Source organism: Eptesicus fuscus, chromosome 17 (genome assembly GCF_027574615.1).
Source record: "Eptesicus fuscus isolate TK198812 chromosome 17, DD_ASM_mEF_20220401, whole genome shotgun sequence".
Taxonomy (NCBI): domain Eukaryota; kingdom Metazoa; phylum Chordata; class Mammalia; order Chiroptera; family Vespertilionidae; genus Eptesicus; species Eptesicus fuscus.
The window spans coordinates 42615763-42638859 of NC_072489.1; the positions used below are offsets into that span (position 1 = coordinate 42615763).

At 41.8% G+C, this 23097-nt stretch overlaps 1 protein-coding gene across 1 annotated transcript; it reads left to right on the forward strand.

The window, feature by feature from the left end:
- Positions 1-4182: 4182 nt before the first annotated feature.
- On the forward strand, positions 4183-22532 carry WNT8B (Wnt family member 8B). Its single transcript, XM_054729371.1, has 7 exons — positions 4183-4251; positions 5043-5116; positions 19028-19061; positions 19823-19961; positions 20766-20891; positions 21648-21790; positions 21987-22532. The coding sequence occupies exons 1-7, from the start codon at positions 4183-4185 to the stop codon at positions 22530-22532; spliced, it is 1131 nt and encodes a 376-aa protein (XP_054585346.1).
- Positions 22533-23097: the final 565 nt, after the last annotated feature.

Genomic DNA, 23097 nt, shown 5'->3' on the forward strand with positions numbered 1-23097 from the left:
GCATAGAATGGGAGGGGATTGATAATTCTCAGGGGAAAGGAGTGTCTGTGTGGGGGGTACGGGAAGAGACTGGGCAAAAATCATACACCTATGGATGAGGACAGCGGGGGGAGGTAAGAGTAGAAGGGGGTGGGTGGGAACCGGGTGGAGGGGAGGTATGGGGGGAAAAAAGGAGAAACAATTGTAATAATCTGAACAATAAAGATTTATTAAATTAAAAAAAAAAGAAACTATGCAGGCCAGAAGGGAGTGGCGAGAAATATTCAAAATGATGAATAGCAAGGACCTACAACCAAGATTACTCTACCCAGCAAAGCTATCATTTAGAATTGAAGGTCAGATAAAGAGCTTCACAGACAAGAAAAAGCTAAAGGAGTTCATCACCACATAATTATTTCAGAATTATATGAAATATTGAAGGGTATTATTTCAGAAGAGAAAGAAGAAAAAGATAAAAAATATGAACAACAAAATGGCAACAAATACATACCTATCAACAATTGAATCTAAAAGTCAAAATAAACAAATAAGAAATCTAATGAACAGAATAAACTGGTGAATAAAATAGAATCAGAGGCAAGGAAATGGAATAGACTGATGATTCTCAGAGAGAAGGGGATGGGGGTGGAAAAAGATTAAACAAAGATCTTATATGCATATTTGCATTACCTATGGACACAGATAATAGGGTGGTGAAGGCCTGGGGTGGGGCAGGAACTGGGTGGAGGGAGGCAATGGGGGGAGAAAGATGGACATCTGTAATAATCTCAACAGGAAAGGAAGGAAGGAAAGAAGGAAGGAAGGAAGGAAGGAAGGAAGGAAGGAAGGAAGGAAGGAAGGAAGGAAGGAAGGAAGGAAGGAAGGACAAACCCTAACCGGTTTGGCTCAGTGGATAGAGCGTCAGCCTGCGGACTGAAGGGTCCCAGGTTCGATTCCGATCAAGGTCATATACCTTGGTTGCGGGCACATCCCCAGTAGAGGGGTGTGCAGGAGGCAGCTGATCGATGTTTCTCTCTCATCGATGTTTCTAACTCGCTATCTCTCTCCCTTCCTCTCAGTAAAAAAATCAATAAAAATATATTTGAAAAAAAAATACCTCACTGTTTCTCTTTCCAAACATTTAAAAGAAAGAAAGAAAGAAAGAAAGAAAGAAAGAAAGAAAGAAAGAAAGAAAGAAAGAAAGAAAGAAAGAAAGAAAGAAAGGAGGGAGGGAGGGAGGGAGGGAGGGAGGGAGGGAGGGAGGGAGGGAGGAAGGAAGGAAGGAAGGAAGGAAGGAAGGAAGGAAGGAAGGAAGGAAAGAAAGAAAGAAAGAAAGAAAGAAAGAAAGAAAGAAAGAAAGAAAGAAAGAAAGAAAGAAAGAAAGAAAGAAAGAAAGAAAAGAGGGGGAAGGAGGGAGGAAGGGAGAGAGGGAGGGAGGGAGGGAGGGAGAAAGATCATCTATTGGCTGCCCCCTGCACACCCCTACTGGGGATAGAGCTCACAACCCTGGCATGTACCCTGACTGGGAATTGAACCAGCGACCTCTTAGTGCATGGGGCAATGCCCAAGCGACCTCTTAGTGCATGGGGCAATGCCCAACCAACTGAGCCACACTGGCTAGGCAAAGCTGAATATTTTTATTCCTTCATTTTTGAAGAGCTTCTTCATATGAATTAGCCATTATAAAATTGGGTTGTTTTTTCATCCTAATGGTTTATAATAACTCTTTATATATTAAGGAAATTCACTTTTTAACATATATATTGAAAATATTTCTATTGATATTTTTATTTTGTTTCTAGAGAGGGTTTTTTTTTGGGGGGGGGGTGGGGGGATACCTGGTTAAATCTAAAAGGATTCTTTTACCTAAATATTAATTGTCCTCAGATCAACTTTAATAATAGATTTTTTAAGATACTTTGGAGAACAAGAGATTCAATATTAACAACTGAATCTTGACTACTTAATGAGCAAATATTCTACCATAGCAGCCTCTGTGATACTAAATAGCTATCTAATTCCATCCTCCTTTATTCACTACCACAGGTCGGACTTTGTATCTTCTCACCTGGATTTCTGCAACTGGCCCTAGCCTGTTCCTACCTGTAGTCTTATCTAAGCCATATGTCATCACTGCAAAAAAAAAAAAAATCCCCCCCCCCCAAAAGTCTGATATATAAATTGTATGGCACATATCTGCTTAATCCCCTTTGATGGTGCCCAGCTGCCTTCATGATAAAATCCAAACTCCCTAGCACAGGCCCTTCCCTACCAGCATCCCACCTGATTTCTTGGGCCTTCCTTCTATCTCCATGTCATACACATTCCAGCCATAACAGACTCATTATAGTTCTCCAAACATACCTGTTGCTTCATAGATTTGTAAAACCTACTGTTATTCCTTCCATGTGGAACCCCCTTCCTCTCTGTCACTACTGGTAACTCATTTGTTTTTTTTTGTTTTTTTAAGATTCAACCATGTCTTTGCATCTTAGGGGGCCGTTCTGCCTCTCTTCCGTTCCTTTAGGTATATGGCCTTTCTGCTTTCATAGTGCTTCTGGCATTTCTCTCTCTTAGCACTTTTGAGCATTTACTAGTCTGTGTCTTCCAAAAGACTACAAATGTGGTGACAGCCTCCTCTATCCCCATAATTCAGGGTCCTACACAGGGTCTGACACATCAGAGGCCATTAAGTTGTTGCCAGTTAAATACACAGACAAATGAACATTTCCATGTTTTCTCAGGAAAAAGTTAATATACCGCCATCAAAGTTTTACATAAGGATTAAACAAAATAGCAGAGGAGAGAAATAATAATTTAAAGAGTAGTATTACTTAAGAGTATTCAGTACTTGCTTTTCTGCCCTGTGCCTTAGGAATTTCCACATTTTTAGGTCTCAAATAATAATATCAAGCAAATATCTTCAGAAGATAAACTAGGGTAGAAAGAAGATTAAGAAACTTGGTCATAAATGTTTCAATATATCAGTTGTTGATACAAAACTCCAGGAGACCTAAGAACATCTTCTGTTCAAATATAGAAATATTAAATGTTATTGAATAATGTAATATAATTCATTTTTAGAGGAATAATGCAAAGTCGTTCCTTTTTACATGGAACCCTTGATTTGAGGATACCGAGAGGAAATTGCAGAGCTAGATTTTAGAAAAGACGAGAGGAGCTTAAGAAGATGAGATAAACTTCAAAATTGCTAAGAGACTAGATCTTAATTGTTCTCACAGTGAAGTTATACACCTTAAGTATATACAATTTTTATTTGTCAATTATACCTCAGTAAAGTTGGGGTGGCGGGGAGAGAATGACCTAAAGTTGTTTGTGTGGGAGTCAAAACTGCCCAAGCTCACCTTGCAATAAAGAATCCAAAATAGTCCTGCCAGAGTGGCTCAGTGGTTGAGCATCTACCTATGAACTGGAAGATCAAAGTGCAATTCCCAGTCAGAGCACATGCCTGGGTTGCAGGCTCAATCCCCAGTGTGGGGCATGCGGGAGGCAGCCAACCAGTGATTCTCTCTCATCATTGATATTTCTATCTTTCTCTCCCTTCCTCTCTGAAATCAATGAAAATATATTTAAAACAAACAAAAAAAAGAATCCAAAATAAAGTTTGGTCTAGAAGATTCCAAGTGGGTAACAAAGTTACCTGGTCAAATATTTAGGTGAATACCCCTAAATCATATGGCCTAAATAATCTAGATAATTAACTAATATAATCATTCTTATTTTCCAGGTCAGTTTGCCAGAGTGGGTTGTGAAGCAAGAAAAATAAGGATAAAGTGGAAAATACAGAGACAGACCATTGTCTCTGGGGAGCCCTGAGGAAAGGCAATGTGGATGCTAAAGTAGGAAATGTGGCTATGTGGAAGTAAGCTGGGGGCCCTCTGAGGACCCTGCACTGTGACTGAGGTGACCCATCCTCTCTACTGGGATAGAAGGGACAGCAACTCAGAGATGTGTGAGCTTGGACGCCTACTGGCTTCACCACCTGAGTTTAAGAGGATAGGAATATGGCTGTCTATTGAAATCTCATCCCTTCTTTGAATTTCAAGTTCTGTCTTCTTCAGAAAACCTTCCCTAAATCAGCCTATATGATTTATAGTCAGTTTGCAGTAATTTAATACCTTACTAAATTGCATCTGTACATTATCACCTTACTAGCTTATAAAGGTCTTCAGGGCAGAAATCATGTATTGGGGTTTTAAACATGTCCACAATGCCCAGGGTAGGATTGAGGATGTAATAGGTGTTCAACAAGTAAGTGTCTGATGGTAAAGTTGAAAGGAAGAAACCAAGTGGGTAACAAAGTTACCTGGTCAAATATTTAGGTGAATAGCCCTAAATCATCCCATTCTAACTTAGAGGAAGAATAGCAGAGATGGTTGGGTCCCATTCCCATATTCTCAAATCAGAGGGCTGGGGTGCACCTAGTACTTTTTTCTCTGAAGAGGGCTATCCTAAATGCAAATGACGTCTCAAAGCCCTACAAAGGACAACCGGGAAAGCACAGTCCCTCGTAAATCCCCTTGGGGACCAGGCTCTCCTCTCTGTGCCCGAGTCTGCACGGGAGTGTGCATGGTGGGGGAGGTTGAGGTGGGGTGGGAGGGCATTGGCAAGAGGGAGGAGAGAGACTCCACGCAGTGATTATGTGGAGGGGATTTGCTATGTCTCTTTCCTCCCCTCACCCCTCCTTCTTTGTGTCTTTTCTCCGTGTTCCTCTCTTTGTCCCCTTTTCCTCGTCCCCTTCTTCTGCATTTGTCTGGGAGGATCCTGGAGTGTTCCTTTGATCGACTCAATCTTTCTCTGGCACTTGAGTTCTGATTGGCTGAAGGACTTAGAGGGGGGAAAAACTTTAATTAAGTAGATAATCTCTTCTTTGGAAGTTTGGCAGCTCCATTTCACCTCCCCTTAACTCTGTTTGGGATCGCTTACACACCAAGGAAGTTGGGGTTCGAGGAGAATTCCATCCCACTACCAGGAGGAGAATACTTCCCATCTTAGCACTCTGTTTCCCCAGTTTTTAGAATTTTCTATCTCTGTTACTCCAGAGGATTGTGTTACTTATGAAGCCTTCTGTGCGCATCTTTCTTTTCATCTGTGTCCTCCAACTCAGCCATACCTGGTAAGTAACCTGGAACTTAGAATTAGGTAAATGCATGTAATATATGGGAAAGAGCTCATTTTCATTTCCAGGAATGTAGGACGCGTGGGGATCTCCCCTAGGAAAAAGTGTTCCAGGGAGTAGGGCTCTTCCAAATTTGTGGCTGATTTTAGTAAATCCTTAGACCCCTACCAATAAAAGAATTAAAAGGTAGGGGTTCCTATTTTTCTAAATTGCTATATCACAAATATTCTACATTTTGGGGTGGGGAAAGACAGTAGCCCTTTTTTAAAAAATCAAATCCTGATTTCGGCACTGTGGAGAAGAGGAAGGTGGTTCAAAGCAAGTTCTACTGTATGTTGAATCTGATCTTTGAGGTGAAGACAGAAATTCAATGGGACCTTATTTTGCACTGTCTGACTTGAATGTTTTCAGAATATTCTAAGTAATAGCTCATATCATCACTTCCCAGAGATTAAAAATTAACTACCGAGTTGGTACTGGGTTAACCAACATGTTTGAAATTAAATATTTTAGGAATCTAAGCTTTTCTACAAATTTGTTTAATTTATTCCATTTACAAATATTTCTAAATTGCTCAGAAAACAAGATAGCATATGTGAAAGTGTTTTGTAAACTATAAACCACCACACAAATGATAGGTGTGATCATCATTTGCACTTAGCTCTTGGAAAACAAATAAAGTATCTATACATGGAAAAGTTAATAAGCAAGCACGAAATAACATGCAGACTGTAAGATCTAGGAAATGCATGTTGCTAGGGTGTTTGGAGTTTCTCCTCAGTTAAGATGTGAGCTCAGTCTCTCTTCATCAGTTCTCATTTTGACCGCCTATTTAACCAAGTTACGAATCCAATTGCTACATAAACTGTTGAGGAAGCAAGAATAGGGGTTTCTTTGCTGAAATCAGCTTCCTGTGCTAATTGAGAGTGTATTCTTATCATAAATGAGTATAGCCATCACTATTAAAGAGTTGATAACAAGTATGCCAAATTAATACAATTTGCCGGTTAATGCAATAATTTGCAACATTTCTGATTATAAACTGAACCGCCAAATAATTGGTCAATTTTTAATTGGTATTTTAATTAAATATTTCATGTCCAAAAAAAAAATCTTCCTTCTCTCTCTGTCATGAGAACAAAAAGACAAAAGGGAGAGGAGACTAGTTCAGAGAATTTCTACTGATGTTCATGGTATTCTTCAGCTGATTCAGTATCAGCAAAAGAGAAACACGAGATTCCTTTCCCCAGTCACCAGGGCAGTGTGAAGAATTGTTCTATAAAAAATACCTTTACTGTGTGTTCCTTCCCTGCTGGAGGGGGTCATGTTCATTTCATTCCGATATTGACACTGCCACACTGAAAGGTGGCTGGGTTGCTTGTCTGTCCAAATTCAAGTGTCTGGATTCAAAAAGAAAGAAGAAAAAAAGAGATGTGAAAGAAAATTCTTATTTAAAAACAGGGTTTAAGAACCCCTTCTCATTTTCCCTGACTTGGAGGAGAAATGTACAAATCTGGATAATGTAATTCACTTTTTTAATTGCATTCCATAAGCCTCAATTTGAATATTTATACTTTGCTGAGTCTGGTTTTGGTAGCATTTGAAATGTGATTTTTAAATTTAACATTCAACCTCGATTATTCTTATAATGGGACTATCAGGGTTTTGCATAAGGTCATCTTTCCCTTTGTGCCATACAGAGAAATTTGACCAACCGCAGCCTTTCAGATGTTTCTCTTAGTACTTCATTATCAACCTTTTATGTGGGGACCTCAAAAGCATTTAACAAATAGAGAATCACAATTTCTGCTTGGCTGTTCAATTGTAGGCTGGCCTGAAATTACTGCCTAAAAGAGTTCATCAACAGAAAATCCTGGGCTTGAAAAGGAAAGGATAAAAATGACATGTGCCTACAATGTGCAGTGTTACTAGGTATCTTAGTGCAACATAACTGGGGGAAAGAGCATTCTCCATAGTTTTCTCTTGTCTGGACCCTTTTGAAAGAATTATCCTTTAGTAACTTGAGAAAAAAATTTTTTTTTAATTTGGTTTTTCTTAATTATTAATGGCTGAAAAAAATGAATGAATGAAAGGAAGAAAGGAAGAAATGAGTATGTGAAAGCATAATACAGCCAAGCAAACGGTGATGCTTATAATGGTGGCCAGAGATTAACTAATTTGACTACATTTATTCATCTGGAATGAATGGACCTAGAACATGTTTTTCCTTAACCGTTGACTTCATTTGATTCCAAATGATGTCTCATAATGATACTGGGTCTTTCCAGTTAATTCTCTCTCTCTCTCTCTCTCTCTCTCTCTCTCTCTCTCTCTCTCGCTCTCTCTCTCTCCCCCCGCCCTCAACAACGCAATAACCAAATCAGAAAGATGCACTGGGACACAGAGGTTAACCATGGCTCTGGTCGAATTCTTCAACAGAGATCACTACCCTTAGTTTTTCCAAAGGATTTAAACATGGTCAGTTTCTTTTCTGCAGAAGAGCAAGATTACCTGAAATCTTGTGTTTTAAAGCACTTTTTGAAATACATCATCCCTTGTTTCTCTACATTTATGTTTTTAGAGTAACCTGTCTATGGCTCTTGAAATTTCAACTGATGACAACATGTAAAACCCCTGATTAGCAAAGGCTTCAGTTATTAAGTGGGGGGTGTCTTTGAATCCATATTTTCATGAAGCATCATCATTAGCTATTCTCTGCATATATGTGCAACACTTTTTCAAATGTATATTATGACCAGTAAAATACACAGCTCATTTAAAATCATTGAATTCATGGTAATGTGTTGTCCCATTAAGTTTTTGTCGAGTTTTCCCTCTAACAGATACAAAAAGAACACGGACAATCAAGTGAGGACCCACTAAGCTTTGTCACACTAGAAAGGAAAGTTAGAGGAATAAAGTCGGGTGTGAAAAACTGCTTTGGAATATGGAAAATAATATGCCAATAAAAGAAGCACATACCTAATAGCTCCCCTAATCAATAAAGTTCATAGTCCACTACAAAAGGCGGGGATCGGTGGGGTAATTCTGAGCAGGATTAGGCTGGTAGCTGTGGTGTAGGAGGTTCTAAGGGCTTGAGACATGATCAGGGAAGCTCAGTTCCCAGTTTTGTCATTGATTTCCTCAACAACTTGAGACCTGAGTTTTTCCTTTCAGAGTTTCTATTTCTCCTGCTATAAGTAATAACAATAACAAACTATTATAATTGTTATTATTATTATTTACAAAGGCTATGTGGTCCTGAGAGGAGACACTTTGTTAAAGCTTTTCTTATGAAACCAGTTTGCATAAGTGATGAGGAGGATGCTCTACAGTGCATCTTTATTTGTGTGTGTGTGTGTGTGTGTGTGTGTGTGTGTGTGTGTGTGTGATAATATGACACAAAGAAGGATCTCCTTTTTGTGACATTATATAGAGGTAAATGGAATATACATAATCAGAAGAAAAGGAATTCCAACCCAACCTCTCTTCTCTTCTCTTCTCTCTCTCTTCTCTTCTCTTCTCTTCTCTTCTCTTCTCTTCTCTTCTCTCTCTCTCTCTCTCAGTTTAATCCCCCGCCCCGCCACTTTTACCCAGCTGGGACAATTGGTTTAGTGCTGCTCTATATTGGGTAATGCTAGTCTCTCTTGGAACTGTTAATAAAATCCCTTTTTTTCCTGGGCTCCATTTATCCTTTCTATTTCTATTAGAGGTAGAGGAGAACCCAGAGGGCTTAGAAAGAGAGGTCAGTACAATTTTATTTAGGGTAAACTCTCTTTTATTTCCCCAGAAAGCAGATTGTTCTTCCCAGGTAAAAGATCAGACTGGGTTAACAGTTGGGGGAAACTCTGAGCTTGGTTCCGGTAAATAACAGTCCCCCCACACCCCCTGCCTCCCATCTGAAATGTACCTACACTCCGAGGGCCTCTTAAAAAACACACAAAACTACCATCCACTCTGGGCAGACTCTCTTGTCTCATTATAAGCCAAATTTTTATGGTTTGCTTTTCTCAATCTTTATCGTAGGTCCTTGTTATTGATCATGTCATCTCTCTATATGCTTCTTAGGTCAGAGTTTTCTCCAGACCAAGAGAAATCAGACCATATGGGATTATTTAAATTCACTTTTCTTAATAGGTTGTTTTCCCAGCGTCAGCATGCCCCAGTAGCAGCACAGACTGAGGCTGTGCTTCAGGAGTCTCCGCAGACCCTGTAAGTGGGCCAATAGTTCAGTATTTCTATGCGGCTCCATAGATGAAATTCTTGTGTTTTCCAGGCCAAGCTTAAACCATCCTGCATGAGGACGAATTTATCCTTCATTCAAGACTTTAATTCTGTAATTCTCCCATATATGCAACTAGATAGAGATAGCAGTTATATTTTTAAATAAATATTTTTAATTAAAAACTGTAATTCTCTTTTGCTACCATCTCAGTCCTTTTCATTTACTCAGGCTCTTCAGGTTCACCATATCAGACTCTGAAGTTTCCATTCCGGGCCAATATCCAGGATAATAAATAGCAAACCAGTAGATGGGCCATATTATCCTGTCTGGCATTTCTTCATATTCATCCAAGGTGTCTGGTGGAGCTCATATTGCATAGACTATTGCTTCCGGAGTATTCTGTTGTTTAATTTTATAGTATTGAAATTTTCTTTAAAAACAAACAAACATAGAACAGTACATATAACAACCCCCAATAACTCAGCTTCAACAGTTATCAACCCTTGGCTAAACTTGCTTCATGTATACTTTCTGTAGCATTTTCAACTGCATGTATTCTCTTAGTCTAAATCTCCCAAATACTGTTGTGGTTCAAAATAGTAAGAAGAGGGACAGGAAAAGGAACCCCCTATCCCATGTTCGAGAGATCTAGTGCCAGTAATTAGAGATCTTGGGGAACACCATACAGATATGACCCCCATTGGGGCGAAAAGTCAAGAACACAAATTAGTAACAGGAGAATCTGTTACTAATTTGAGTTTGTTTCTGTTTGAGCTGTGGCTACTCAGACTGAGGTGAGGACATTTTTACCATCCACGGATTTAGTTCCATTAAGTAGTGAAAATGGTACCAAAGTGCCAAAGCCTGCCAAATTTCCTACCTTGCACTGTTCCCTGGTTGTTTTCTAGGGCAAGTCAGACACACCTACCTTCCTGCTCCTGACATAAACTGGCATTGCATCCATCAGTGCAATTGAGAACGTGAATATTTTCTAAAGTCTCCACTACAGGGACCAAGGTAACGAGGTCAGGAAACAAAACCAAATGCTCTGCCTCCATAATGGTCCTGGACGGGGTTCCTGCAATCCCAGGCTTTCTGGGAACAGTGGCTCTGAGCTGTTCCTTAGCGGCTTTCACTTAGAGACCTCGGAACAGAGAATGAGCACAGCCTATTCCCAGTTCGAGTCCTCATTTAAATGCTAAGCCCTGAAGTGCTTTTTTGTTGCTCAGTGTTTCTCAGCAGAGGTTGCTACAATACATAAAGAAGGAAGGAAATGAGGACAAGGAAAGACAGCCTATCTCTCTATAAATTATCCTGGAATACAAATGGCATTTCACTTTCAGGGAATAAGATTATCCCTTGAAAATTTGTGATTTGCCTGAGAAAGAATCTGCCTGAGATTGTTTGGCAGGAACCCATGATACACAGTTGTCCTGAGGGCTATTATGTGGTCTTTGCCAGTAATTATTTGTCAAGGACTGGATTTGAGATAATGTGGGATTTTGAATATAAAATTTAACATAAGACTACTACCAAATCTGACACATCTGTTTAACTTTTCTTAACTTGTTTATAAGACTTTTTTTAAAAATATGTTTTAGAGCACTGCCTTATAACTTAGAAAATTCACATTTATAAAACAAATTTCGAGAATTTTTTATAGGGCTGAATTCCCTTTGAAGAAACGGATGGAGTTTAAATAAGTGAAATAGCTATGGGGGTATGACCTAAACCTGTATATCTCTTCATTTTCCTTTTATACTCTTCTGGAAAAAATACTTCTACTTGGCCCGAATCTCCAGTGCATTTCTCTTTCCTTTCAATGCCATCCATACTCCTTCAATGAGTCTGTACTAGTTGCTTTAGTTTCATAACTGTTCGGGCACTGTAATCTGGCTTCTGTTCTGTTGCTCTACTGAAATAGAGCTCCCCTTTAATATCACCTTTGTTCCCTCTGGACAAATTTTTAAGTAGGAAGAAATTCGTCTTTGAAATTCTGAACCCTTCTCTTCCCTACAAGACTTCAGATTATCTTGTGGCTTCCACTTCCTAATCCTTCCCCTAGCTAAATAGGAAAGAGCCCGATTTCAATTACTTATACTTTACAACGGATAAGAATTAGTCACGCTGTTGTTCACCCTTGAAAAACATTTTTAAACTTAACTCTAATTATACGGTGAATTATAACTAGCTTAAATATCCTTGAGTATTGTCAGAGGGGGTAGTAAAAAATTTGGGACCCATGGGATATTATTTCACAATGCTTAGTAAGGCCTGCCTTCTCTGTAATTTGGTGTGTGTGTACATATTGGTGTGTGTGTGTGTGTGTGTGTGTGTGTGTGTGTGCATGTGTGTTCTGTGGGTCATATGCTATAGCAGATAGAGGGAATCACAAGGAAGCTTGCTCAGAAAGAGCTATGTTTGGGCTGTCCCAGGCTCAAGGCATCTTGTGCATTCAATGAGGTAAAAAGCTGGCTTTCAGACATTCATTCTAAGAAAAACTTGCTTCACTGGAACACCTTCTGGCTACAGCTCCAGGCAGCTCCCTACTCTGGTCGCTCTCCTTAATCTCTCTCCCTTCCCCCCCCCCCTTCTCCCTGTCTCTCTCTCAGCTAAATCTCCAGAGAGAGAGAGAGAGAGAGAGAGAGAGAGAGAGAGAGAGAGAGATGTCCATGTACATTCATTCACCATCACTTCTCCTTTCCCCTGGGCCAGCACCCCAAATTATAATTACACGGTCTCTCCTGAAGTAGGCCAACTAGAGCTTCATGACCCCGAGACTTTTTATGGACCTCAAGAAATGAGATTAAAGGGTAGAGAGAAGCCAACCCTATTATTCAAAGACTTGTGAGCAAAGTGGAGAGAGGGAGAACAAAGTTGGGGGGACGGGGAGTGGTCAGAAGGCACTGAAATGAAAGTCCTGGGCATTGAGAGGAAAATACCAAATTCTGGATATTCCTATGCAGAATCTTTGCTTTTTAAAAATATGTGAGGGGAAGAGAAAAGGGGAATCCTAACTGGAATTTAAGCTACACCAACCACTGGGATTTAAACGTACCCAGGCACACTTGGCAAACTAGTGGGGCTGGCCTGCAAGAATCTTGTTGCATAAGACTTAGTGCTCTCCTGGGAAGAAACTCCCATACTCAGGGAGAGGGAGTCTGGCATACAAAGTTGGCCTAGGCACAGGGTCCTGGTCATGCAAAGGGAGAAGGAAGTCTGAAGATAGCATGGTGCTTGGCACTCCTGGTCTAGTGCCCATCTGTGTCACAGGCTATATGGAATCAGGCACGTGTTCTCACCAGGGCAGCTAAACTCCCAACAATAAAATGTGATGTGCTACAGACCACCTCACGGGCTGGGCTAGTTTGGAGAATTACCCCCAAGCAGGGGTAAATGGTTGCAACATTGGATAGTGGCTTAAACCTCTCGCCCATCATTAGACATAACCGACAGAGAATGGGAACTTGCAATTTTTCATGAACTTTCTAAAGTGGTAAATAGTAATAAATAACGATTAAAGGTTCCTTCAAATGGTATCAAAGGAAGACAAGCATTGAAAATTAGAGGGCATGGATATATGGATAATAAATATTAGATCAAAAAAGACTGACAAGCAAACAAAAGAAAGTTGGAGGTTTTCCAAGAGCTAAAAGAAAAGTTGTGACATTTGTATTTGGGTTGATCTAAATCAACCTTCCTGCCCCAGATCCCTAGGATAAAAATTTACTGGTGATCAGACATATTATAGACTAGACAATTTAGGAGACAGTATAGCCCAAGAGAGAAGCTGCATAATGCTGAAAGTCGTGGGTGTTTGAGGAGCTATAGTGCCCTAGATCAAGAAACTTTGTATAGTGGTTTGATTATGGCTAGTTTATAGCCACTCTGGTGTTGGTCCCTAGAGCAGATACAAAGGGGAAATGATAAAAGGTGCACAGAGCTCTGCTTTGGCGGTTACCCATAGCCTCAAAACTACTAATGCATCTGTATCTGTTATCTGACAAGAGTTGAAAAGATATTTAGTAATGAAGAGACTAGCAAGGATTTAGTCTATACACAATAAAAGGAAAAGAACTTGCCGGAACCGGTTTGGTCAGTGGATAGAGCATCAGCCTGTGGACTGAAGGGTCCCGGGTTTGATTCCGGTCAAGGGCATGTACCTTGGTTGCGGGCACATCCCCAGTAGGGAGTGTGCAGGAGGCGGCTGATTGATGTTTCTCTCTCATCGATGTTTCTAACTCTCTCTCCCTCTCCCTTCCTCTCTGTAAAAAATCAATAAAATATATATATATATTAAAAAAATAAAATAAATAAAAGGAAAAGAACTTGTAAATGTTAATAGTAGGGGAGTTGTGGCAGAAAGTAAAGAGGACAAAAGGACTTGTCTACCCAGCCTTGATGGGAATGAGAGCAGAAGCTACTTACAGTGAAACATTATTGTGCGAGTTCAGAATGAAGGATGGAGAGAGAGTCCCGAATGCTCTTGCAAATTCTTACTATTGGTGAATTAACTTGGGAGAATGATGAGATAGCATTAGAAGCTTGTAGGAAAAAGTACAGACCAAAGAATGAATTAGACTCACGTCAGGATTGATGACAAGAGTATGGAGGCAGTCTAAGAATGTAAAATAGCCTGGCTGGTGTGGCTCAGTGGTTAAGCGTTGAACTATAAACCAGGAGCTTGCGGTTCTAGTCCCAGTCAGGGCACATGCCCAGTGGAGGATGTACAGGAGGCAGCTGATCAATGATTCTGATCACTGATGTTTCTATCTCTCTCTTCCTCTCCCTTCCTCTCTTAAATCAATAAAAATATATATTTTTAAAAAGAATGTAAAATAATAGTAATGGCATTAAAGCATCTGTGGGTGGAAGTAGTTAGCATGATTCTCAGAGGACTGATGGCCCCTAGACAAAGACTCAGAACCCTTGTAGATGCATATTCCACCCACCAAAAAATGTTTTATTCCTGGTATGGGGAATATGGGCATAAGCAAGTCAGCTGTAATTGCCAGGAAAACATTCTACACTACCAAGAAAAACTGCAGGGAAGGAAAGAGATCTATGATTTTAGTGCTCAGCACAGAAACCCAGCCCCTCAGGGCAGTGACCAGTGAGAGCTTTGAGAGCTACCAAACCTGGAAGATGCTCCATCCAGATACGAAAGAAAGAGGAGAATGTTCACCAAGTTATTACTGTTGTAGATGGAGCATCCATTTTCTAGAAGATTGAAGTAATAATTGTTGGATTTCTCTGGTAACTAATGCTGTTAAGCATCATATCATGCACTTTTTGGCCATTTGTTTACCTTCTTTGAAGAAATGTCTCTTAAGATCCTTTGACCATTTTTTACTTGGGCTATCAATGCTCTTTGTATATTCTGAATGTAAGTGTCTAATCAGATATATGACTTACAAATATTTTCATTCAGTGGGTTGTCTTTTTACTTCCCTTTTTGGTGCCTTTTGAAGCACAAAACTTTTTAATTTTGATGAAGTCCAGTTTATCAATGTTTGCTTTGGTCACTTGTGTTTTTGGTATCAGATTTACAAACAAACAAACAAAACATTGCTTGACCTCAGATCACAAAAACTTAATATCTGTATTTTCTTCTAAGAGTTTTATAGTTTTAGCGCCTACATTTAGGTCTATGATCTATTTTGAGTTATTTCTTGTATATGGCGTGAGATATGGGACCAAATTCATTCTTTTGCATGTGGATATCCAGTTAGTTGTTCCAGCACCATTGGTTGAAAATACTAAGACTAGGCAAGATTTAAGAGAACAGTATGAGCAAAGGCTTAGAGGCATGCATTTATGGTGTTCAGGAATAGCAACTGGTTTGGTTTGACTAGAGGATTGGACAAGTAGGGATATTTCATGGGAAATTAAGCTGAAAAGCCATATATATGGTTAGATTATGGAGTGCCATGAGTGAAAGAGTTGAAAAACTAAGGAAGATACCTGAGCAGGATATCAGAATCAGGCTTTCAGAAGATTGATCTAGCTGCAGACTATACTCGATTGGAATGGGGTAAAAATTATAACAAAAAGGCCAATTAGTAGGGCTTCTACAATGGTCTAAGTTGGAGGCCACAAATAAGATATGACAGTGAGAATCCCTGAAACAGTGAGAGAGAACAAAGGGAGCTGGTAAGTGAAAAGTATAATGGAGGTAAAATACATGCAAGACTTACTAACTGATTAGATAGTGAAAATGGATTGAGAGAGATGTGGGGAAATAGTGGCTCTATTAACAAAACATAGTCAAGTCAGGAGAAGTGTCAAGTTCAACAGGGAATATTAATTGGCTTTTATTTATTTATATATTTTAAAATACATTTTTACATTGATTTCAGAGAAGAAGGGAGAGGAAGAGAGAGATAGAAACATCAATGATGAGAGAGAATCATTGACCGGTTGCTTCCTGCACACCCCACACTGGGGATCAATCCCACAATCTGGGCATATGCCCTGACCAGGAATTGAACCGTGACCTCCTGGTTCATAAGTCGATGCTCAACCACTGAGCCACACTGGCTGGGCATAAGTTGGCATTTAGACATACTGTCTTCATAATTTGAAACGTTCCCAGTGGAGAAGTTTAGCATTCATTTGGTAATGCAGCTCTGGATCTCAAGATGCAAGTCAGGGCTGGAGGTACAGAGTTGGGAGACATTGCATAATCATGGTAGTTAAGACCATGGGCATGAATAAGGGTTTTTCTCCTATTCCCCTATCTCTGTAGATAGTTGCCCTTCTGTGTTTCAGGTGTACAACATAATGATTTGATGTGTGTGTATATTGAGAAATTATCATTACAATAAGTCTAGTTAACATCTATCACGACGAGTCGTTTCTTAATACTGGCTATTTTGGATATGAGTAAGTCAGCCACAGTGGTTCAAATATGTCTGCAAATAACTCAGGGGTTTCCAACACAAGTCAACTTACGGGAATGCTGTCCAACTAAGGCTGACAGTCGTGTCTCATGGCAGTTGCTCAATTAAATCTGATTAATCAATTGAACTAGACCAGCATGTCATACAAATCTTTACATATTTCGGGGCCTTTGAGGAAAGAAGAATCCTCTAGTATTCTGCGCAACATTCCCTGCGATTTCAACCTAGCATCCTCTCACAGGGAGTCTCTTTACCCAGGCTCATGGCAAAGCTTTCTCCTTTGTCTGCCACTTGATATTTGTTTTGTTGCTTTCTTTCCTGACAGCTGTCTGTTCTGGGGGATGGGAACTAGCCTCCGTCTTGCCTGGTAATGTCCAAGAGTCTTTGGCAGTTACCGAACATAAAAAACACCCCCCTGAGCCAGAGCACGCAGAGGGCCTGGCTGACTCCTCTGACACCACTCTTTCAGGATCAGAAAAGTATCTGCAAACCCATAATGGCTTTAGCAATTATGAATTCATTTAAGTTGTTTTGAATTTATTTTTTTTCTTTGCCGGTACCACCACCCCCAAGACAGTAGTACTTTTCAGTAAACTTAATTTTGCCTGCCAAGCTTTAAAGTTTTGGGGTTTTTTTGTTTTCTCATTTATCTCTCTTTAATTTACCAAAATGAGAATTGAAAAGACTGACAAAATATGGAGTTGCAATGTGAACATACTAGTAAGAGCAGTGACAGACAATAAATTGTTAATAAAAATAAGTGCAGAGGTAAGAGAGAAAGAGAGAATGACCTAACTAACTTAACGACACAGGGAGAACAGCAGTCATAGGAGATCTCCATCAAATCAGGATCTTTCACCTTCATGTTTAAACACATTTACTCCTGTATTTTTCACATACCCTTTTCCCCTTATCAAGCTTTAAAGTTTTGTTGACTATGTAGTCTTTTATGATTTTCTAAAAATCTATTACATTTCTTTCCAAATCTTTTTCATCTTCTCTCACATGGCAGCCTCCCAGTTTATAATACTGTATTTGTATTTTTTTATGAAGAGAGTCGGCTAAGCTCTTTTCACTTCTGATGATGGCCAGCATCTTAATGGCCTTCACAATTGCAGGGTACACCAACTTTCATGGAACAATACATAATGATTCCCATGTTACTTTCTTCCATTATAATGGGAAAAGGGCAATAATAGGTAATATATTGGGGTTAATTTTCAAATGCTTATCCTGAAGTCCATTTGCCAGGTTATATATGTATGCATTGAATTTTTAATTTTTATATAAGTATAGACTGGCAGAAGATTGCAAAGAAATGTGCAGAGAAGTCCTACATAAGCCTCTGTCAGTGGTAACATCTGACAACTATCCTATATTATTTACCAAGTTCTATAGTACAATATTTATAAAGTTTATTCAGACCACCAGTTTTACATTCACTCATTGTGTTATGCATAGCTCAATGCAATTTTGCCACATGTATAGCTTTGCATAATCACATCGCAATCAAGACACTTAATTCTACCATCACAAGACTCTCTGGTGTTATTCCTTTGTAGCCACATGCACCCCTCCTCTTTAACCCCTGGGAATCACTGATCTATTCTCCAGCTCTATGATTATGTATTCCACAATTATTACATAAGTGAAACCATGCAGTATGTATCCTGTTGAGATTGGCTTTGATCACTCAGTATAATTTCCTTGAGAGTCATTCAAGTTGTCGCATGTATCAGTTGTTTATTCCTTTTCATTCCTGAGTAGTAATCCATTGTATGGATGTACCACCGTGATTTTGATACTTTTATTGATTTTCTTTTAGAGAGAGGAAGGGAGAGAGAAAGAGGGAAAAACCATTAATGTGATAAGCGAAACATCGATCAGCTGCCTCTTGCATGTGCCCTACTATAGATGGAGCCCACAACCTGGGCATGTGCCCTGACTGGAGAATCGAACCAACAACCTTTTGGTGCATGGGACAATGCCCAACCAACTGAGCCACACCAGCCAGGCCTTGTACCACAGTTATTATAACCACTCACTCTTTGAAAAACATTTAAACACTTTCACATTTTGGGTTATTACGAATAAAGTGCTATAAGCATCCAAGCATAAGATCCTGAGTAAAAATAAGTCCTCATTTCTCAAGGATAAATGCCCAAGAGTGGAACTGCTGAGTCATATGACAAGTCTATTTTTAGTTTTGAAAGGAACAGCCTAGCTATTTTCTAGAGTCAGATTATTTATTTTTGGACTTTAATTACAATTCAATCCCTAGAAAGATATTCCACTATTTACATCTTTCTGATTAGAAACTATCCTCCTCAGAATCCCGATAGTCCTGGATTCAAATCCTGACTCAATAATTTATTAGCTGGGCGACCTTAAATACTTTTTTGAGTCCCAGATTCCCGATTTGTAAAATTGGGATAATAATGCCTGCAATAGTAAGGATTTAACAAAATCAACATGTAAAATACTGAGAGTAGAGCATCTGTTTCACAGTAATGAGTTAATGCTAACTCTATTCCCACCCATGGCAAAATAATGATCAAACATTACTCCCAACACTTCTGGTATTTGAAAAGGAGCATAATACATGTTGTTTTTTATTAAATAAGTTGTCTTGAGTAGACTCCTTATGCATAATTTTTCCTTCGCAAACCATTTTCCCTTTCTTCCCATCAATTGTATTTTCTAAAGTAATCCTCACAGCTCTTGGCAGCAGAAATGAGTTGGTGCATCTCCATTACACTCTGTGGTCTTGTTCTCTTCTAGGTCAGTGAACAATTTTCTGATGACTGGTCCAAAGGTAAGAAAAATATTCCTCTGATTTGTTTAGATATCACTAATCCTAGCTTCTTAACTGAAGACTACACATGTAATTTATTTTCATTATATCCACGCTTTTTAGTGTGCTGAACCTATTACCGACAAAAACTGGGGCACAAAGGGGGTTAGTGACACAACCCAAACCACACAGCATCTAGTGTCAGAGCCAAGGCAAGAACTCACGAGTATCGATTCTAAATTTACAGCAGAATTTCTAAAGCCAGAAAAGTCGACTGCCTTTCACAGTGTCAGGCTGCAGCCACACAACCTTCTCAGTGGGGGGATGCAGTTTTTACAGTGCTGCTATTGTACTGCATTCTCTCTAAGGACATTTCCAGTTCCAAAATAGTATTTCTAAGATGGGATGAGAACAAGTGAAAATTCATGAATTATGTGATTTGGGATCCCTCTGGAGAGGCAGAATAGTATAGTGAATCAAGTCAGGTCTAGGGTCTGATAAACTGAACTTTATTCCTACTACTATAATTTGCTAGCTGTGGGATCTTGGGCAAATTGCTTTACTTCACCTCTCTGAGCCTCAGATTCCTAATCTAGAAAATGGTTCCTATTTGACAAGGTTATTTGTGATGTTAACTGAGACAGCACATTTAAAGTGCTCACTCTGTCATTATTTTGGAGGGATGGGAAAGTGGGCAGGAAGAGAGGGGCTTGGCCACTTTAGGGCAAGTGTCTCCAAGTCCAGCTTTTGTAAGTCTGAACTTTGACCCTGTGTCCCCGAAGGCTTACTTGATCTACTCCAGCAGCGTGGCAGCTGGTGCCCAGAGCGGTATTGAAGAATGCAAATACCAGTTTGCCTGGGACCGCTGGAACTGCCCCGAGAGAGCCCTGCAGCTGTCCAGCCATGGCGGCCTGCGCAGTGGTAAGGAAAGCCTCGGCCACAGCTCCCTGGACCCCCTGGCCACAGGTTAGAGCCCCACTCTCCAGGGATGGCCCCTGCCTCCCTATACCCTAATTCCTCACCTGGTCTTTACTCGCAGGTGATCTCCCTCTCTGGGATCTTCTCTGTTCCATCTCTAGCTCCTTTTCCCTACCTAAGAGCTTTTCTCTTTCTTCCCCCAAACCCTCACTGTTCAACAAAAGGACCTTGTCAATTGGCGAATGGCTCCCTCACAATATAAATAACATCAGGAGGTAGGTAGGGTCATAATCCCTCATTCCTCTCGGCCCCTTCCTTCAGCAGGCTCAGCAGAGAGGTACAAGGCAAGTGGGAAGAGACTTGGAGGCCAGATTTCCCTGGAGAAGAGGGAGTGGCCATGCCAGTAAATAGAAGAGCTGGCAGTCAGAGGTTCTTTCAGAACTAGGTGGCCCATGCCTCTTAGACCTCAATGTTCCAGGGAAGTGGGATGGGTTCTTGATAGCCTGGCCTTCAGATTCATCTCTTCTTCAGGCTCTTTCCCACCGAAATCCTTTACAACCACGTATGTCAACAAAAATCTAGCCACCTAATCACAACGTGTATGACTGGAAAAGATGGGAGGGGAGAAGGGAAGGGCTGAGACCAGGGCTGGAGTAGACCCTGGAGAGAGTAAGGAACATTAGGTGGGGAACTAGGGTAGAGCTGGGAGAGGAGGACAATGATTGTATTAAAGGGAGGTGGCATGGCTGGTATTTCTTTGGATTGCGACTCCTCCCTCTAACTCACCCAATTTCTGGTTCCTGCCAGCTAACCGGGAGACAGCATTCGTACATGCCATCAGTTCTGCTGGCGTCATGTACACTCTGACTCGAAACTGCAGCCTTGGGGATTTTGACAACTGTGGCTGTGATGACTCCCGCAACGGGCAGCTGGGTGAGTAATGATATTGGGGTGGGTAGGGCAGGCCAGTAGAGTTCACTTAAAGAATGAAAAGCTTGGTGGGTAGCTGGGTGGGGTGAAGAGGAATTGTATTCTTCTAAATCTGAGGAAAATCAGGGTGAACCAGTTTAAGCCCAAACCCTAATGTGTCAAACCAGGTTAAATGCCGCATGGGCCCTCCGTCACCTACTGAGTAAGTTTCCTTAATTTAACAAATAATGATAAAGGAACAACATTCCCCAGGCAGTCAATCGGTCACTCTCTCCAACATAGTGGGGACATCCTTCCTTCCATACTGTCTGTCTGTCTCTGTCTCCTTTCCACTCTGCCTCCACTGTCCTAATCCTCCCTGCCCTGCGGCTCAACTTCCAACTTAGTTGTTCCGTATTATTTCAATTGCTCCCCTCTCTCCCTCTCAATGCTCGCGCGTTCCTCACCTTTCTAACAGCCATTTCGTCCTTTCTGGAAGTCAGTCGCTGGCGGGCACATGCACACTCTGCCCAAAGGCCAGAAACTGTGAAGATGGGCGCGCAGGCACCTTGCAGAGAATCCACTCGGCAACTACTTACGTCATGGAGTCCTGAGCAGATGATAGGCTGAACGTGGGCGCTCAAAAGCGGCAAAAAAACGAGTCTAGGCTGAAACTAATCTGGAAACAAGGCACTCACCCAACCTTAATCTCTCTTTATCTCAGATTCCCAATTAGAAATAGCTGCTCAACGACCTTCCCTCTCCCCTGCTCTTTTCCAGGGGGTCAAGGCTGGCTGTGGGGAGGCTGCAGTGACAACGTGGGCTTCGGAGAGGCAATATCCAAGCAGTTCGTTGATGCCCTGGAGACAGGACAGGATGCCCGGGCAGCCATGAACTTGCACAACAATGAGGCCGGCCGCAAGGTGAGTCTTGCAGCCCCTCGGGTTGGCAGCTGGCTCCATCCATTACCACCCGTAAGTGAGGACAACCCCTCACTTCATTTAAGTTTGGAAAAACGAGGTACTGAGGCGTAGGAGGGACTAGACGCCTCGCAACTCCCCCAGAGGCAGAGACTCCCCACGCGCTAAATCCCTGGCCCGCTCACTCCTCTCCCCGCAGGCGGTGAAGGGCACCATGAAACGCACGTGTAAGTGCCACGGCGTGTCTGGCAGCTGCACCACGCAGACCTGCTGGCTGCAGCTGCCGGAGTTCCGCGAGGTGGGCGCGCACCTGAAGGAGAAGTACCACGCAGCTCTCAAGGTGGACCTGCTGCAAGGTGCCGGCAACAGCGCGGCAGGACGCGGCGCCATCGCCGACACCTTTCGCTCCATCTCCACGCGGGAGCTGGTGCACTTGGAGGACTCCCCAGACTACTGCCTGGAGAACAAAACGCTAGGCCTGCTGGGCACGGAGGGCCGAGAGTGCCTGCGGCGCGGGCGGTCCCTAGGCCGCTGGGAGCGCCGCAGCTGCCGCCGGCTCTGCGGGGACTGCGGGCTGGCGGTGGAGGAGCGGCGCGCCGAGACCGTGTCCAGCTGCAACTGCAAGTTCCACTGGTGCTGCGCGGTGCGCTGCGAGCAGTGCCGCCGGCGCGTCACCAAGTACTTCTGCAGCCGCGCGGAGCGGCCGCGGGGGGGCGCTGCGCACAAACCCGCGAGAAAACCCTAAGGGTCTCCTCTCCCGCTCCTTTCCCCACTTGTCCTCGGCTTCTTTTAGAGACCCCAGTAATAGAGGAACCTAGAGATGCGGATCCCGAGAGAGACGCTGCAATCTCCGGAGATGTCACTTTCCAACCTGTTTCCCCAGTTCCGGGGCGCTCTCTGGGAGCTGTCTGAAGGGTCCTCACGGCCCACACTTACTCTGAGAACTTTCTGAGGTTTGAGCTATTGATCTTCTTTGGACGAGGAGGAGCATAGGTGGTCCTCCTCCCCTTCCTAGTTGCCTAACGTTGGACCTCGCCTGTGGAGCCTTAGGGACAGGAAGACCCCTGCTCAAATATCCAGGGCCCACGGGGGCTGGGGGTGGGGGTGGGGGGAGCCATGGCTTCTCTCTTTTGTCCATTTTGCTCACCACCCCCCACCCCCCATTTTCGCTGCCAGGTCTCTATCACGGCTGCATTTTCCTTCTGCAGAGCCACCCCCCAGGAATCTCTAATGCTTTCTCTCCCCTTCTCCCTTACCCTCTTTCCCTCAAGAGAAAGAGAAACTGTGAGAAAACTGACCCAGGAAAAAGC

What these genes read in the sequence shown, in the direction of transcription:
- WNT8B (XM_054729371.1), top strand. Translation starts at nt 4,183, where the DNA reads ATGTATTGGGGTTTTAAACATGTCCACAATGCCCAGGGTAGGATTGAG. An exon ending in TTCTGATGACTGGTCCAAAG is followed by an intron (nt 19,062 to 19,822) that starts GTAAGAAAAATA and finishes GTGTCCCCGAAG; the next exon opens with GCTTACTTGATCTACTCCAG. An exon ending in ACAATGAGGCCGGCCGCAAG is followed by an intron (nt 21,791 to 21,986) that starts GTGAGTCTTGCA and finishes CTCTCCCCGCAG; the next exon opens with GCGGTGAAGGGCACCATGAA.